General features: G+C 52.8%; 1 protein-coding gene across 2 annotated transcripts in view; it reads left to right on the top strand.

Moving 5' to 3' along the window:
* The window catches only part of arhgef10la (Rho guanine nucleotide exchange factor (GEF) 10-like a), an 83,369-nt gene that overhangs the window by 58,425 nt on the left and 8,085 nt on the right, over positions 1–16,859 (top strand). For both annotated transcript variants that reach the window (XM_027025307.2, XM_027025298.2), the window contains exons 20-23: positions 6,945–7,031; positions 10,724–10,935; positions 11,397–11,560; positions 14,346–14,488. In XM_027025307.2, the coding sequence (XP_026881108.2) occupies positions 6,945–7,031; positions 10,724–10,935; positions 11,397–11,560; positions 14,346–14,488 (606 nt within the window). The remainder of the gene's footprint in view (positions 1–6,944; positions 7,032–10,723; positions 10,936–11,396; positions 11,561–14,345; positions 14,489–16,859) is intronic.

Below are 16,859 nucleotides of genomic sequence, written 5' to 3'. Positions count from 1 at the left end.
GCCACTAACCTCCATATTGGCAGCCGATCGGTTTCTCTGCTAGTACTCACCTTATTTCCCGCCGGGCTGGCAGAGAGCGCAGACCGCGTCTGGGCGGTCCCTCGCCGGCAATCCCCTCCCGAGTTGCGTCTTACCATCTCGCGATGGAGATCCCCCCCCCCGCCCGCATCGCTCCGGCCCCGCCGTCGGGGTCTCTGTCAACACACCCCACGCTGGCCGCGGCAATGGCGTCCGCGGGGACGGAGCCCGTTCGTGACGTCGCTCCGAGAAGAGCTGATTTATGACGTCGGCTCCGCGGAACTGCTTCTGTTGCGAAGGCAGGCGAAAGCAAAATAAAGAGAATGATTCCCACTCATCTGGATCTGACGCTTGGTCACGCACAACGTTGCACAACCACACATGAAATATAGATCAAATAACCTCTCAGAAAGGTGCCCTTCCCCTCTATAGCAAGTCTCTGTAGATCTAGGCTACCGTTTTCTGCGGGAGAGGCATCAGAACAAACCCTACCAAGGCTGTCCTCTTAAGTGCAGCGTTTGTCTCTGTGTAGAGCAGAAGCTACCACATGGATTAAAAGCTCTGTCTTATCCATCTCCGGCACACTCCCGCGTCTCCCTGTGGCCTTCTTCCACTCTCTCTCCTCTGCAATGCCTCATCCCTCTGGCAAATGCAAACACTCTCACACAGCAAGGGCAATAGGGAAAATGCTCGCACCTGTTTGAGGAACACTCACTGGACCTGCAGCTATATATCCCCGTGTCTTTTTCGGGGGGGGGGGCTATTAAACCCCCCCCCCCCCCCCCCCGCCCCGCCCCACATCTCTGCTGCCACCTGCCTGTGGAGTGGCGTAATTAATTACGGAAGCACACCGTTTCCTCTCTTTTCTCTTCCGGCTTCCGGAGGAGGGATTACACCATCCAGCGCTAACCTGTCACTCTGTCGATCACCTTTTCCCGGGCGTCAGCCCCGCAGGGCGGGTGCTCGACGTTGTCCGTCACGGACCGGCCGTTCGACTGGTGCCTAGCGTGGCTGCTGTCCCACGTGACCGACGGCCCCTCCGGTCAGGATGCGCGCTCCTGCGCAGGATTCGTTCTGCACTAATGCTTCCTCTCCGCTGTTACACAGTAAAACATAAGGAGCCTCTCGGAGCTCCTGTACCGGCGACTCCAGCGGCTCCCGTTCTCCTTACGCTGTCTTCCTGTCATCCCAGACACCCAGGCAGGTGGCTGATACCGTAGGCAGCACTTTTCCGGCATGCAAATGTTTTTTTTTGCCGCTGCTGCTCTCAGGTTACGAATGGGATTTGCCGAATCAAATCTGGCGGACGGGGTTTGCGGCCATGATGAGCCCGGGTGTTGCACTGGCTTTGTTACCTTGACTTTGTTTTTGTGTCCAGTCTTGAGAGCAGGACCAGCATGGAATGACCTTTCTCCGATCCCCGCGAGCCATCTAAAGACCTTCAGAAACGCCCAGGAAGGGCAAGAAGGCAAGAAGGAACCACCTCGCCAATCTAACCGTAAAAGCACATATTAATGTAATCGTGAAAACACACCTTCATCTTATTGTATGCGATAGCATTGTTATCATGAGACCCAGAGGAATGTAAGTGAATTTGAAGTTGCGGCGCATCAACTAACACCCAGCCCCCGAAGAAAATGCATCTTCTCATATCTTGGATTGAAATATTGGCACGCCCGGCAGTTTCAAGTGTCCAGGTTGTTACGCTTTCAACCAGTAGAGGGCAGTGTGGCTCTGGTGTGCGGGTAGCGGAAGTGCCACTGTGGCGGGGCCTAAGTGTGAGGTCATCCTCAGAGGGGACTGATCTGTCGCTTTGACAGTTGCGTGCTAATTACTGGAAATCGTCCATGCCCTAGCTGTGCCGTGAGCGGAGCAGACAGCGTCTCGGTCTCCTCGTCCCCCCCCCACACACACACCCTCAAGCTGCTCTTCTGCAGAGACGGCCGCTAACGCAACCTTGACGAGAGCGGCACAGGAGAGACGTGCTAATTTAAACGTCAGTGCTCTCGCCGACTTGCCCTTAGTAATGGGAGGGCGCTTCACGAGGATGCTGCATCCCCCCCGTCCTACCCGTGATTGGTCCGTTGTTTACTGCCCCGGTGTGAGCTGCCAGCCTTCGTCCCCTCCTTCTCCTGACGGGTAATCGCGCCATCAGTCCTTCCCCACGTGATTAAGCCACACGGACCACCTCCTGGCACGGCCAGGAGCTTGCATTACACTGCGTTATGTCCTCTTCCCTAGCTGTTCCAAAAGCTAGAGAGGTCCAGTTGTCTTAAACAAACAAAAGCAAACAAACGAGCAGAAAAATCCCCTGGATTAGGTAACACAGCTGCCACCACTCCTTTATCAGCTCCTGATCAGTGGCAATTCTTTGGGTAATTGCTGTTATTAAGGAGTGCGTAGACAGAGGGGACAGAAGCCCTGGAGTTATTCCTCATGGGTGTGTGGCGCGTGGCTGACCCTGCCCGGTTGACCCCACGCGAGCCTGTGGAGTGTCTGAGGGATTTTTTTGAAGGCGCCATCTCTCACCGCCCGTTTAGCGGCCGGCCCGCCGTGCCTTCGTCCAGACTGGGGGAGGAGACCCTTAAGTCTCTGCGTGTTTCTCCCCCGTGTTCCTGCCAGAGAGAGAGAGAGAGAGAGAGAGAGAGAGAGAGAGCCTCCAGCCAGCTCTTGGCTCCAAACCCTGTTATTTGTGCCACCGTCGGGTTGTTTTATCTCGTCGATGGTGGGGTTGTCACGCCGCATCAGAGAATCCGCGCCAGAGGGAACGAGACGCACTGGGTTCCAACTGAATTAGCCAGGCGCGCCGCAATCAAACGCGTCCAGCAGCGGGCCACAGTTGGCATGTGAACGCGAGCGAACGCATCTTTGTGATGTCCTGGTCGAACCTCCCGCCGACTCTGCACTGCTGCCGTGATCTTATCGATAGCCAAAGGAAGCAGGGAGTCTGTACGTTAAGCCAAAGGAAGCGGGGAGTCTGTACGTTAAGCCAAAGGAAGCAGGGAGTCTGTACGTTAAGCCAAAGGAAGCAGGGAGTCTGTACGTTAAGCCAAAGGAAGCAGGGAGTCTGTACGTTAAGCCAAAGGAAGCAGGGAGTCTGTACGTTAAGCCAAAGGAAGCAGGGAGTCTGTACGTTAAGCCAAAGGAAGCAGGGAGTCTGTACGTTAAGATGGTCAGCTTTCCTGTCGAGCTTAATCAAAAGTTTACAACTCGATGCCGTACGTTCAGATACCAGACAAGCACCCACTCGCTCTTTCGCTGCTCGGGAGATGTAAACAATGATTCTCCGGTTTAAACCCGCCGTGCTCAGGTGACCAGGAATGTACCGCGCACGACGCCAGTTGCTCCACCCTGTGAACTTTCATCTGTCTCCACCCGTGGAATTGAAATGATTGGACGATGTCCAGCTCGTGATCTGATGACACAGGCTACTTGTTTGTGGCGTGTTAAGGTCGCCGGAGTTTGCAGAGGACACTGGACAGACAGCGAATGGCGCGCCGGAACATGGTACGCCCTATGCGAGCGCTCGCACAAACCGTCGGATCGTTTGGGAGGGAAGTTGTGCAGCTGGCCGGATTAAGCTTGCTGTCAGGCCACAGTCTTTCTGACACTCCGGCCAAGTGTATGGTCGCTGGTCCCTCCAAACACACACACGCACATGCACACGTTTCAAATTCCTGCAGGCTTAAGGAGCTCTAACTGCAGAATGCTTGTATTGGTTTGGCTAAAGTCTCCTTTAGTAGACACGAACAGGTTCTAATCTCCCCAGTATAACACACACACACTGAAACAGACACAGACAGACTCTAATCTGCCCAGTATTACTTACACACACACACACACACACACAGACACACACAGAGAGAGAAGCAGACTTGAACTGGTTTTTGATCTGCCCTGTAAGACACCGTGGTGTTCGGCAGTGGTCATATTGGCATGAGCACTATGCGGTATTTTCTCTTCAAGTCAAGGGACCCCTCCCACCCCCCTTTCCAGCTTCCCTTTATCCCAGGAACGAGAGAGCACGGAGGCGGATCCCAGAACCAAGCAATTATCAGTCAATAACCAGCAGAACGGCTCCGTCAGCGCTCGCTAGCGTGTGGGAGGTGCCTGTGTCGTCGTCAGGAGGACGCACGCTCTCACAGAAGTGGCCTTTGTGACTCACCGAGCGGATAACCCCCCACCCCCCACCCCCCACCCCCCACTGGTTTGCAGCTCTACATGCTAACCCGAGCTCTGTGGGTTTCAGAGGCGACACACAGCTTATTAAATGCTAATAGCACGGTGTCCCAGAGCTCCGGCATGTTTGTGAAGTGTCGGTGTGTTAAGAGTTCAGGGGTTGGTGTCGTTTTGCTGTTAATGCTGCCGCTCGTTACTCCGGAACTGGACGAAGTCAGGCGACGGATCTTCTTGCCGCGTTCAGATGAGTTCGGCGTGACCGTAGCGCTACGGTGGCGCACGACGCAGGACATGCGGCCAAGTACGGTCGAACTGTCCAGCGTTTCTTTCCGAGGACAGCGGCACCGGATGTCCCAAGTGCGCATGCGATGTTAACTGTCTGAATCGCGCGTTAAAGAAGATTTCATAGACGGGGACGGCATGAGCAATAAAGACACTTTAAGCAGGACTTTTGAATCATTGATGGCAGCGTCTGTTGTCTTCAGAGCACTCATAAACACTCACCTCCAAGCCGAACGCAGTACTAATCATCGCGTCTGATGTGCGGTAAACTTAGCGCCGGCTGAACGCAGACTTCACAGAGCAAAAAAAGAGCTCGGAGTGTGAAGACTCCACCCCAGGTGGATCTGAGGCTCCTGACGATGCAAATTAGACGCTGTTAAATCCTTCCTCCTGGCGGAGCGCAGGAAGTTGTTAAATGGTACGTGGAAAAGTTGATCCCGCCGTGCATGAGGTCACCCGCTTGGCACCGAACGCACCCCACCCCGGAGCCTCTGGGTAGCTCGTTCAACCTCTACCCGCTACCAGGCCGATTGTGTTACAGTTGTGCGTGCCCGGGCGCCTAACATAACACGCTAATAACGTGCCGGACGTTGCAAAGGTGTTCGTCTGCGGGCGGGCCCTCCGCTGTCTGCTGCATTTCAAAGTCGGGCTGTGGGAAACGGGAACGCCACCTGGATCCGGCATGCGGCACCATCCATGGAGGGCGGGCGGGACGGCTCCCCTCACAGGGCGCTGGGTCAACGGGACCGGGAGCCCAGCCCACACCCTCCATAAACAAATCTGTCTTTAATTAGTGCTCACCTGCGCAGCTGCAAGTGCTGCATCGGAACCCCCCCCCCCACCCCCTCCATCCGCTCACCTGCTTTCCTATCCTCTCGCTGTCTTTTCCCGCGACGTTCCTGCAGGAGCAGATGGGTTCTGGGAGGGAGCGACACCCCGCAACACCAGAACCGACTCGGCGGAACGTGGCGATATGCAAATGAGCCTCTCGCTACTGACAGACATCATCGCGAGCGCGCGTCCCGATGCGTCCCGCTCCTCCGGGCTGCTCTGCGCTGGAGCAGCGTTTTCAGAGCGGATCTGTCCCGTAAAAGTGCAGCTAGTTTGAGAGCGCAGAGTCGAGGGCCATTCTGATTTTTCTGTTCCCTCCCATGCTGTTGGATGTAGAGAGAACAAGCACTTTGCCTTGATGTAGCGAGGGCGATTGGGGGGGGGGGGGGGGGTTACACAGACTGTGTTGGAGCCGACGGGGATTTGGACCGAGCGGAGCCCGACGCAGCGGCGTTGGAGGTGGGTCAAAGACTACGCAGCGACGCTCTGGGGCGCCTCGGACAGCTGCAGGATGGTCCCTGGATCCCTCTTACCCAGGGTCCTCTGCCCGCGGGCTGCCATATGCCTGCTTGTTATGACTGCCATTTAATTAGCAATTAAACACATCCATCCTTTAACTGAAGGAGGGGCGGATGGTGGGAATACGTGTCAGGCGGGAGGAGCGAACGCGCTCAACGAGTGTAAACGGATGACGAGAGAACGCAGGGAGGAGGTGCTCCCGTTGGACAGATGGGCAGAGTTAGTCATCTGGCTGGCGTTATTTTCAGCATGTTTTTGTTTGGACGTGCATTCTGGGGAGGGGAGTGTGTGTGTGTGTGTGTGTGTGTGTGTGTGTGTGTGTGTGTGTTTTGGGGGGTTTGCTTTTGGATGGATGTAATAAATTACCAGTGATTGATGCTCATATTCCTCAGAGGCAACATTAAATGGCATTAAGGCTGCAGAGACATACACACACACCCTGCATCCCCAGACACACACACCCCAGTCTGATGCAATTATATGTGCCGTCTGCCACTTTGCTCAGCACGGGTCCTATTGAGAAATACAAGCAAGCAGACACTTAAATAATTTCCTTTTGCTCTGTGAATTTTGCAGATTTCCTGCCAGCACCATGGGCTCCGAACGAGCCACTGCGCAGTTGCCACACTCTTCCCTCAGTAACTGTAAAGGTAGCACGCACGTTCTGCAGGTCTGTGTACGTGCCATGCTGAATGGCACGTGGCCTTGGCAGGTCTCTCGCTGCGCCATCGCAGTGCTCCAGTGCAAGTTAGATTCCCGTTTTAACAACCAGGCCGGATGTGTGGAATCGGAGCTCTTTCTTTCTTTAAATTTGGCTTCGTCTGAGCCAGAAGGGCGTCCCACAGGGACAAAGGGCATTCATCGTTCGCCGCGGGGCCCGTGAACGTGTGTCAGAGCGGCGCGGTATCAAATAACGCAGCGGTGCCGTTGGCCGGGATCCATCGTGGTCGTGTCGGACAGCGCCTGTTTCCTGGCTGGACCGCATCCGCAGGCGGGCTCGAGCGGCTCCAAGACGTGCCGGTTGGATCGGATCCGGGCGAATTTACGCGCGCAGTAAAACGGGGACGTTCTGGGCCCGCTTGAGTGTGACTAAACTCTCACTTTCTCCCCCCTAGCTGGTGGCTGCCCTGCACAATCCGGTCCAGTGCGCTCTGCTGGGCTGCTCCGCGGCAGGCATGTCCCTCCCTCAAGGCTACCTGTGGGTAAGTGAAGGAGTTAACCTGTTCATCCCTGCACCCTCTTACACACCGAGCCACTCACATATACAGAGCGTATTCCCAACTCGTCCTGGGACGCACCAACACCCTTACGTGTATTTGTAGGATAAGGCACACTAAGAGGGTGGCACACCGTAGGTAATGGTATGATGTTCACCTTATGATTTCTATCCATAAGATATATTTGCTTATAAAGATCTCCCCAAGGCCTGTAGATTTGGCTCAAAATGCACAAAAGCGAAACGCCCAGTAAAAAAAAGGTAAAAGCCACGTTTCATTCCCCCAACTCCCTGAACCCAACGCTGTGAGCTGTTCATCATGGAAAATCCCCCAAAGCAGGCGGATACACACAATGCCAGTCCTCTCGGACACTGGAGGACGCTCCTGTCTGACTCCGCCAGTTAATCGTTTTTGGGGACTTCCTGGAGATCGGCGGGTGCGGACCCCGCAGGGAACATGAAAGATAAAGTCGCGGGTTAGCGGGAGAAGATCTTTGTGGGTTAGCCTGACGCTCCGGTGTTCTTTGCGCTGGCGAGCTGAACTACGGTCTGTAGGTCAGCGTGTGTTCAATGATCTAGCACACTCAAAAGCTTTTTATCAGCTCGGACTGAAATCGAGTACAAGCCATTTTCAATAATAAATGCTATGATATATGGCTCTCTCTTCTGTTTTTTTTTTTTAGCTTTAGTCTTCTGCGTTCTGCTTCTTTTACGGCACAGTGATGTTCTTTTTTTTTGCATTCCTTTCACACAATGAGATACTAACTCAACCTTTAACGTTACTTAGACAGCAGCCTAACTGAGGGCCTTTTCCACTCCTCCGCGCCAATCGGGCCCGCTAAGTCACCTGGGCTGTCGTTTTCCGCCCTCTTCCTGCCGGCCAGATAAACTGCGGAGGAGCGCGGGGGCGGGTGGATGACGGACGTTTGTCACCTCCTGGCTCGTAATTCGCGGATGGAGAGACGCGTCCGCTCGGTTCCCACTCCCACGCCTGATGCCGGCTACGCGCCATGGCTCTCCGAAGAGGACGCTAATAACAGCACACAAGGCTTGTGGGATTTTTCTCATGGCTTTGATCAAAGGAATAACGTCATTTATAATCCGTCTAAGGCAGAGTGGCAGTGTAGCACCCTCGTAGTCCTACAGTGTCAGATGCTAATTATAATATTGATTTTTCTAGCATGCACCTCTCTGCCTGTCTACTGACCGTCTGCATGTCTACTGACCGTCTGCATGTCTACTGACTGTCTGCCTGTCTACTGACCGTCTGCATGTCTACTGACTGTCTGCATGTCTACTGACTGTCCGCATGTCTACTGAACCATGTGGTTTGCACCCGCACGCCCACACACCTACTTATTAACTCGAGCCAACTTTGTTAATATTGATCAACTGACAAAGGACTAGTTTGGACATTTACCAGAGGACATATATGTTTAATCTGTAGTGTAGTGACCTGTAGCGCCCTCTAGGAACTATGGTGTGTTTGTTTTTTGCATTTAAATATATTAAATGCACATATTTCTCTCCTCTAGAATTTCCTGCCTCTTTTGTAGTATTCGTAAGTGGCAAATCTGTTAATGAAAACTAGAAAAACCCCCATAGGTTTGAATTTGCTCTGAATTTGCCCATTATGCCCTCAGGACGAGAGCGGGCGACCCCGTGGGCTTCTTTCGCGCTACACACCTTCTGCTCATAGTCAAATTCAGCCTTATTAAAGCTGGCAGAGATTCAGCTTAAGAGGGAGCGTGCACGGTCTTCTGGCCAGCAGTCGGAGGGGAGTCCGTGGCACACGTCCAGGAGTCTGTTCCCCCAAACAAGCACTGATGAGTTTGTCGAGGGACTGTAATCCAGCTGAGTTTAGAGAAGAATTGGATAGAATTGAAGAGGGAGGAGCGTGCTGTGTGTGTGTGTGGGGGGGGGGGGGGGGGGTGGTGCATGCGAGTCAGACAGCAGAGTCTCTGCAGAGGTTCGTGTGTGGTAGGCTGACCCCCCACCCCCCCCACACGACACCCTCATTTGCTTTGTCTGCTCGGCCCAATCCCTCCTCCCACACCTACCCACCCACCATCCAGACCGTCGGGGCCAGTAGTCCTCAGCCATCCGCTCCGTGTGCAGATACACGTCACACTAATGACTGCCTGCATATTAGCAGGGCTGTTTAGAAGGGCTAGACTGTACTTTTTAGCCAGTTTGGGCCATGGAGCGTGTCTCAGGGGGGCCTGTCTCAGAGGGGCGTGTCACCCCTTGGCCGCAGAGCTCCTTTGTGGGTGATGGACTTCACTCGGCTGCCCCGGGGCTGAAGAAAAACCTCCATAGTTAACAATCCATCATGGACCCCAAACCCCAGAGCATCCTAATGAGCATAGGAACTGATCACAGGCAGCTGGGCGCATCGGTACCCAGCCTCAGCCTCTCTCTCTATCTGCTTTCTCTTTTTTTCCTCTCACCCACTCTTGCGTTCTCTCCTTCCCTCTCTCTCGCATTCTCACGCTCATACTCTTTCACACCCATAGTCTTTCTCACTCTCTCCAACTCTCACTCATTCTTTCTCTTACTAACTCAGTCCCTCGCTCTCACACTCGCTCATTTTGTCTCCCGGGTAAACACGAGAGGTTTTGTGTGTGTGTGTGTGTGTCTTTTTGTTGGTATTTGGTAATTGGAAGATTTAGACCTGAGACATGAGCTGGTCGGCGGGACACTCCTGGCGGGAGGCCATCATTTTGTTTGACTGCGAGCAGGTCGCCTCCCCTGCGTTAGAAACGAACCAGCCGCACGACAGCGTTGATAAAAGCAAACATTTCCTTTCCTGCACATAAAAGTCGTTAATTAACAGTGCAGCCCTAAATACTCATCAGGTGGAAGTCTTTGCTTTGCTTTGGTTTTTCTTTGCAGGGCGGTTTGCGTGATGTGGTTTCCTAATGTCTTACTCTGTCAACTTCCTGCAGTTGCAGGATCAAATTTGTCATCTAAACCTCCATCTTATACAGCAAACCAGTCACTCACCCAGAACTCTGAGTTCTTATGTGCTGCGGCTTACATCCGAAGGCCCTTGCCTCTCTTCCCAACACGTTCGCGTCACCTGGTGTCGAAAAAAATCCAGAGTTTGAAGAAGAATGTCGGAGGTTATTGAGACGACTCCAGGAATCCATTAGGCCCAATGCTTGGAAATCTGAAGAGGATCCGAGTGCGTGCAGACTCGATTTGAAAGGATATTTGATTTCAGCCGGTCTCTGTCCTTTGAAATTGAAATTGCTGACAGGTAGAAATATCGCGGCTAAAAGGAATAACAGGAGTGGAAGTGTTCTCTGCCAGCTGAAATTTGATCAAGGCCGGATCGAGCATTGGGAGTGTAGGCACGTGGCAGAGGAGCAGAACTCCACCAGGACTTCCTGTCTCTCTCTTGATCTCTCCATCTCTCTCTCCCTCTGTTGCTCTCTCTTCCTCTCTCTCTCTCTCTCTTTCCTAACTCTCTCTTTCTCTCACTCTTTCTCTTTCTGACTCTCTCTCTCTCTCTCTCTCTCTCTCTCTCTCTCTCACTCATCCTCCCTCCTGTTCTCCTTTACCATGGAACAGACTCCACCATGACTGATTGACCCTGTGAATGTGTGCTGAGTGCTCTCTCTCTCTCTCTCTCTCTCTCTCTCTCTCTCTCTCTCTCACACACCCTCTCGCCAGGTCGCTAGCCAGGGGGACTCTGGTCGGGGTCAACTGGAGATCTTCTCCCTGAACAGACCCACCCCTCGGCCAGTGAAGAGCTTCCAGGTGGGCGCGCCCGTGCGTTGTCTGGAGTTTGTGCCGGAGGTCAGGCCTCCTGAGGCAGACAGGCCCCTGGTCCAGGCCCCTGGTGCTGGTGGGAGCACTGTGTGTGTAGGACTGGACAATGGCAGGTACTGCCCTGGCCTAACACACACACACCATTATCACTGATACTGACCCTTTAAAAGAGTCATTTACTTTAAATTACTTTGGATTTAAAACCTTTTTTAAACTGAATATAAGTGTTTTTTTCAAGTGCTTTTTCAAAATTGTATCCAGTGATGGAAAATAATGCCTGCAACTTGTCACTCACTGTTGACAGTTTCATATCAAAGGCTCAGTGTAGCTTAGAGTGAAGCGTTGTTCCATCTCCCTCGAGAGTATGTGAAAAGCACACTTCATTGTAAACATAAATACGAGTCCTTTATGTGCCCTTAAGTTTCTCTGTGACGCCTTCGCAGATTTCTCTGGCTTTTGCCTTCTGAACAGAACTGCGGTTCTTTGTTAGGAAACCGACAGGGTCTAACAACATCTGTCCAGCCCATTTCAACCTCTGAAACGGCAGCTGTGTGATTTCCGCTGTCCCGCGCAGGATCCTGGTCTACGGCGGCATGGAGACGTCTGCGCAGGCCCTTCTGTCTCTGCGGAGCGCCCGGGGCGACCCCGTCCTGTGCCTGAAGCTCTCGCCCTCGGCCGGCGTGCTGTGGGCTGGCCTGCACAGCGGCTCGCTCCTGGCTTACAGCAGGCAGGCCGAAGGTTGGTGGTACACGATCCGGTCGAAGCCTGTTTCCTGTGCTCTTCTATATTCTTCAGTGTTTAATTTCTCCCCCAGCCATTCAGGGATTTATTAGGAGCGACATTCTGTACGTTTTTTTTAGTTTACCATTGTTCTTTTCCTTTGGTTTTAAATTCCCCGTTAATAATAGGTAAATTCTCGCGACACATTTGCTCCGACATAGATGACGACGCCCTGTGTTTTCCGTCTCGCTAATGGGACGAAACAGTAAATGGGGAGGGGATCATTAAGTGATTATGATGTCTACCACTGAAAGGGATGCGGCGGGGAAGAAGGGTAATCAAATCAAATGATCAGGACAGATGAGTCTGATTGTCTTTGTGTTGTAGTTGGTCTTTTATCTTCTTTCCTTTCACGCAGTCAAGGATGGGCTTGTTTTGTTTGCATTTCTGTTTGTTTTTGGGCCCCTCCGAGGGGACTGTCGCGCTGCGTGTGAGAGCGTGAGAGGGATGTATTCCGTCGTGTAATCCGAGTGTGACTGGATAAGGCAGGGTGATGGGAAGGCTGTGTATTAGTTGCATAAAAAATGCCGGTGAATTCAGGATTACCTTGAAAGCAAATGACCATTTCATGAACGTGTTATTATTTTCTATTATTGTTGTACATTATGTGCTGTAAGCAAGTTGTAGTCATGAGAAGGCACGTGGACAGAAACATCCAACTTCCATGTCCTCATGTATGATGGCTAGTGAGCGCAGCTGTGTGTGTGTGTGTGTGTGTGTGTGTGTGTGTGTATATATACTTGTGTCTGCGTGTGTGTGTGTATACTTGTGTCTGCGTGTGTGTGTGTATACTTGTGTCTGCGTGTGTGTGTGTGTATACTTGTGTCTGCGTGTGTGTGTATGCTTGTGTGTGTGTGTGCACGCGGGTGTACATGTGCGTCTTTGTGTGTGTGTGTGTGTGTATACTTGTGTCTGCGTGCGTGTGTGTATACTTGTGTCTGCGTGTGTGTATGCTTGTGTGTGTGTGTGTGCACGCGGGTGTACATGTGCGTCTGTGTGTGTGTGCACGCGGGTGTACGTGTGTGTGTGTGTGTGTGTGCACGCGGGTGTACATGTGCGTCTTTGTGTGTGTGCGTGGTGCATATATTTCCACGTTAAAAGTAGACATGCGTTAGGCACATGCGTTAGGCACATGCGTTAGGCACATGCGTTAGGCACATGCGTTAGGCACATGCGTTAGGCACAGCCTGGGGATCAGACTGACTCAGCAGTCACATTCAGCTGACAGCAGGCACAGACATTACGGTAAGGGTTTATCGTCTCATGCCACCTACCTGCCCGTCTGCGAGGCGTTCGCTCTGCCGCAGCCTGCAGGATGATTACGCGCAGCCTTGCGCAGTGTGCCTGTTGGATGTTACACTATATATGAAATGCAAAAATAAATAGTAAAAGGAATTGAAAAACTCTCAAAAAGCCACGTGGTTGAGACGAAGAGGAAATGCAACTATATACCGCCTAACAATAAGATGTTCATAAATAAAATAAAGAAATATTTTAATAAAGTAAAAATGAGAGTATGAAAAAATCCCCAATCAGAAGGGGTTTTTCGATTGTGTTAGTGTTGCGGCGTATTTGTTTCAGGGTATCGAGAGTTAAAGTAATGAATTTGTTGTCGATGAAACTACACAGTGGAAAATATGTAGGAATATTAGGAAGGAGATTGAATTCCGTGGGCCAGCGAAGTGTCGGACACCCCGAGTTAATAAAAGCCCGTGGAAATGAGATGCCGTGTGAAACCGTCCTCGTCTCCGCCCCATTCTGAGCCTTTATTTTAATAAAAACGTGTTTATTAAAGACCGCGTCCCTGGATGTTTTGCGCGTCTGCAGTGTGATCGCTGTCCTTTCTTCCTCCGGACGTCCTCCGTGATGAAAGGAGCGACTCTGAACGGGGCCGCTGTTTGTGTACGACGGGCCAAAGGGGGAGTTTTCTAAGGGCGGGCCTGGAGGGATATGGGGCGTGACGTTTCCTTTACGCCGGCGCAATTAACCCGAGGAAGGTATTCTGGTAACAAAGGTAGAAATAAACAACTCGAAATGTTAATTAAATGACACGCAGCGCATCCTTCTCTAATTTTGCTTCATTAGTTTCTGGGCATGCGTGTGTGTGTGTTAGTGTGTGTATCGGGGCGTCATGGTGCTGTCCGCGATGGTTTGGCTGCACACCCTACGATTAGGCCCTGAAGTGGGAGACACGCTTGGTTCTGAGCGTAATTTGCGTTTGAGAAAAATAATCAAGGCTGTGAAGACGGACGGGTGGGTGGGGGTGGTTTACATTACCCAGCGTTGTAGTCATTAACCTGACACTCTTCGGCGCGTTAGCATGGCACCGAAAGCGCACCGTGGACTCACGAGGTCACACAGCCCACAAGCACGTTCCGATGTCATGCTGGTGCTTCGCCGGCGTGTTTAAATCAGCACAGGTGAGCGAGTCCTCGCATCTCTCCTGTCCATTTGTCTTGAAAACACAAGGATTTAACTCCTCGACTTTAATGGAACCAATTTAGCTTAAGTGACTTGCTTCAGGCAAAAATGGCCAAATCACCACGTGGCACATTTTTCCAATTCCACTGTTTGATGACTTCTTATAAGAGGAGGGGGGGGGGGATGCTAATTAAATAGTTTCAACTTTTCATTTTTCTCAGCATTCCCGGAAACAGGAAATGCCTCCGTCACGCCGCACCCTCACCATTGCTCGTTCTTGTATTTCTCCAGCTTGCATGTGGGAACTTTGTGCCCCGTTTAGGAGACCTGTGGCGGCCGGAGTCCTGCAGGAGCGCCGAGCTGGGCCGGCAGCCTGTTCGTGCCTTGCTGCCCCTGGACGACTCCGTCTGGGCCAGCTGCGGAAATTCGGTGTCCGTCGTGGACAGCTGCAGCCTGGTGACCCAGGTAGGTTTTGCGACTCCGGAACGTTTGCCGTCTCCCTTCTGCCTCCAAAAATAGCTGACATAATGGTGATGGTAGGCCCTTCTGGGCTCCCGGCAAACGCTGACTGACAAATTAGACTGTGCGTTAAGATCAATAAGGCTGTAGTCTTGCCAGCCATTGCCATTGTGGTCACAGTCTCTACTCTCGGGTGATTCTTTTTGTGCGCTCGCCGACTATACGCGTGGAGGAGACGGACCGGGTCTTCTCATAAGCTCCTCCCAGGGGCGTCGTAACCGCGGATAAGTCATGAGTTAGGAGATCTCCTTCTCAGCCTTGCCTCAACTGCATCAGGCACCTCCTCCCTCCTTGGGGAGGACGCAGCCCAGCGCTGGACTGGTGGCATCATACTGCCTGGAAAGCTAGTCTCGTTCCGGCAATCGCAGTGCACTCGTGTTGTTGAACACATAGTGTCTGTGTCTGAAAGGTAAGGATGCAGTCTGGGTGAGATGCGTGTTTTGAGAATTGTGTTTTACCTTTTTAAAGGAGCTAAAAAACATGGCCAGAACACGTGTCGTGTAGGGCGGGGCAGGGGTCAGCACTAGATTTTGTCATTAAATTAAAACTGTACATGTTGTGATCAAAAAAAGATTAGGTTGATTGCATATTAACTTCCAAAACGTACAGCGCTGCCACAAGCCAAAGATCTGTAATGTTGTGTCCAGTCATATTACTATCGTGCACTAATGTCACCATTAACTGCGGAGCAACGCAGCGATTTCTGCGGGGCGACATTTAAAGGTTAGGTTCTCGATTCAAACGCGTTGCACCTCTCGCGTCAGTGAGCCACGCCGGTGCAGCACACCCTGGCCGCCTTACTGGTGCTTGGCGGAGTGCCAAGGAGAACGCCAGTGACCAGAAGGCCTCTGCTACCCGGATATGTCCTCGTCGGAGGGAATTTTGGGTAAATGCAGGATCCCAGGTAATCCCAGTCCCGCTGGCACAGAGTTGTGGGAGAGAGACTGCTAATGGAGGGTCATGCCCCCACGTCGAGCGGAGGGATGGTGGAACAACCGTGGCTCGTCTTTGCATCAGACGCGCTGATGCAGCGGCGCTTTTATCCAGACGCCGCCCGAGTCCGCGGAAGGACGATTGCCACTTCAGAGCTAAATTATCTTCAGTCTGTTTCTTTTTTTGTTTATTTCCCAGCATTCCCTTTCTTTATTTGTTGTACGGCTTCGGCTGGAGTGGGTGGGGGGCTGGAACAAAGCCGAATTTTACTTACAAGGCAGGGAGGGAGAGAGGGAGAGAGAGAGGGAGGAAGGGAGAGAGAGAGAGGGAGAGGGAGGGAGAGATAGAGGGAGAGAATCTACTGCCGGGCGAGTCAATTACAAGGGGAAGCACATCAAAGGCATTCTCAGTGCCTCACTCATCTAGCCTCCACTCAAACAAAGGGCTGTGAATTGGCAAGAGCAGACGAGCAGGTGCTAATCCCTTTCTGCCCCTGTTCGCCTCACTCGCCCCCGCCGGTTAATCTACTTCACTCTCACGCTGGCGTCGCCATGGGCGGAGTCGCAGACCTCCTCGACGCCGAACCGGAGGGGCGTGTGCGCGCGCGCGGCTCCGATAAGGGACCGCGTACCCCCACCTCATTAGAGGAGCGTGAGCGCGTTACCTCCTCCCCGCGGACCACTCAGAATGGCGTGCGGGAGGGGCGGCGTTGTTTTCTGAGAAAGCGGAGAGATTGTTAGTCACTCCTTAATCGGAGCTGTCGGACGCAGAGTGAGCGAGAGCAGCGTGCTGGGCGCCCCCGCACCCGCAGGACGCGGTGGGGCTCCAGGAGCTAAACCCTCGGGCTATGGGGCTGAGCCCTCCCGCTCGGCGAGGTGCAGAAAACGAATCAGGCCTGCTGTGTGTCTGATCGCGGGGATCACAGAGTCCCAGGTAGATCTCGCTGCTGGATTCCGCCACAGCTGAGCGTGGAGCTCTGGGCCAGGAAATGGTGCTCCGTCTCCACCTCGGTAGTCCGAGTCCTGCCGCCGCCGTAACCTCCGACTTGGCTCAGCTAACATTCAGTGACTTTTGCCGAAACTTCTGGCGGTGTTTCTGTCGATGGGGTACCAGGGAAGAGGATGTCTTTAGACTGGCCCCAGAATGGCTGTGGGGTCGTTAACTAGATTATGAGCAGGAAGAACAAGGACCAAGTTTCCAATGAGGCGAAACAGACCCAAGACTGATCAAAGATCCGTCGCGTGGCTTCCCGGCTGGTGGCGTGACGCAACGCTCGGGGCGACTCCTCCATGGTGGCTGCGTGCGCACTCCTTAAACTCTGCGTTTCCGTGCCGTCAAACGTGGATGCGTGTGAGTGAACGCCTGCTGTTCCCAGAGAACAAGA

The sequence above is a fragment of the Electrophorus electricus genome, chromosome 20 (assembly GCF_013358815.1).
Source record: "Electrophorus electricus isolate fEleEle1 chromosome 20, fEleEle1.pri, whole genome shotgun sequence".
In the NCBI taxonomy this organism is placed as follows: domain Eukaryota; kingdom Metazoa; phylum Chordata; class Actinopteri; order Gymnotiformes; family Gymnotidae; genus Electrophorus; species Electrophorus electricus.
The sequence above is the reverse complement of the archived record's forward strand: the minus strand, read 5'-3'. Positions and strand labels throughout refer to the sequence as shown.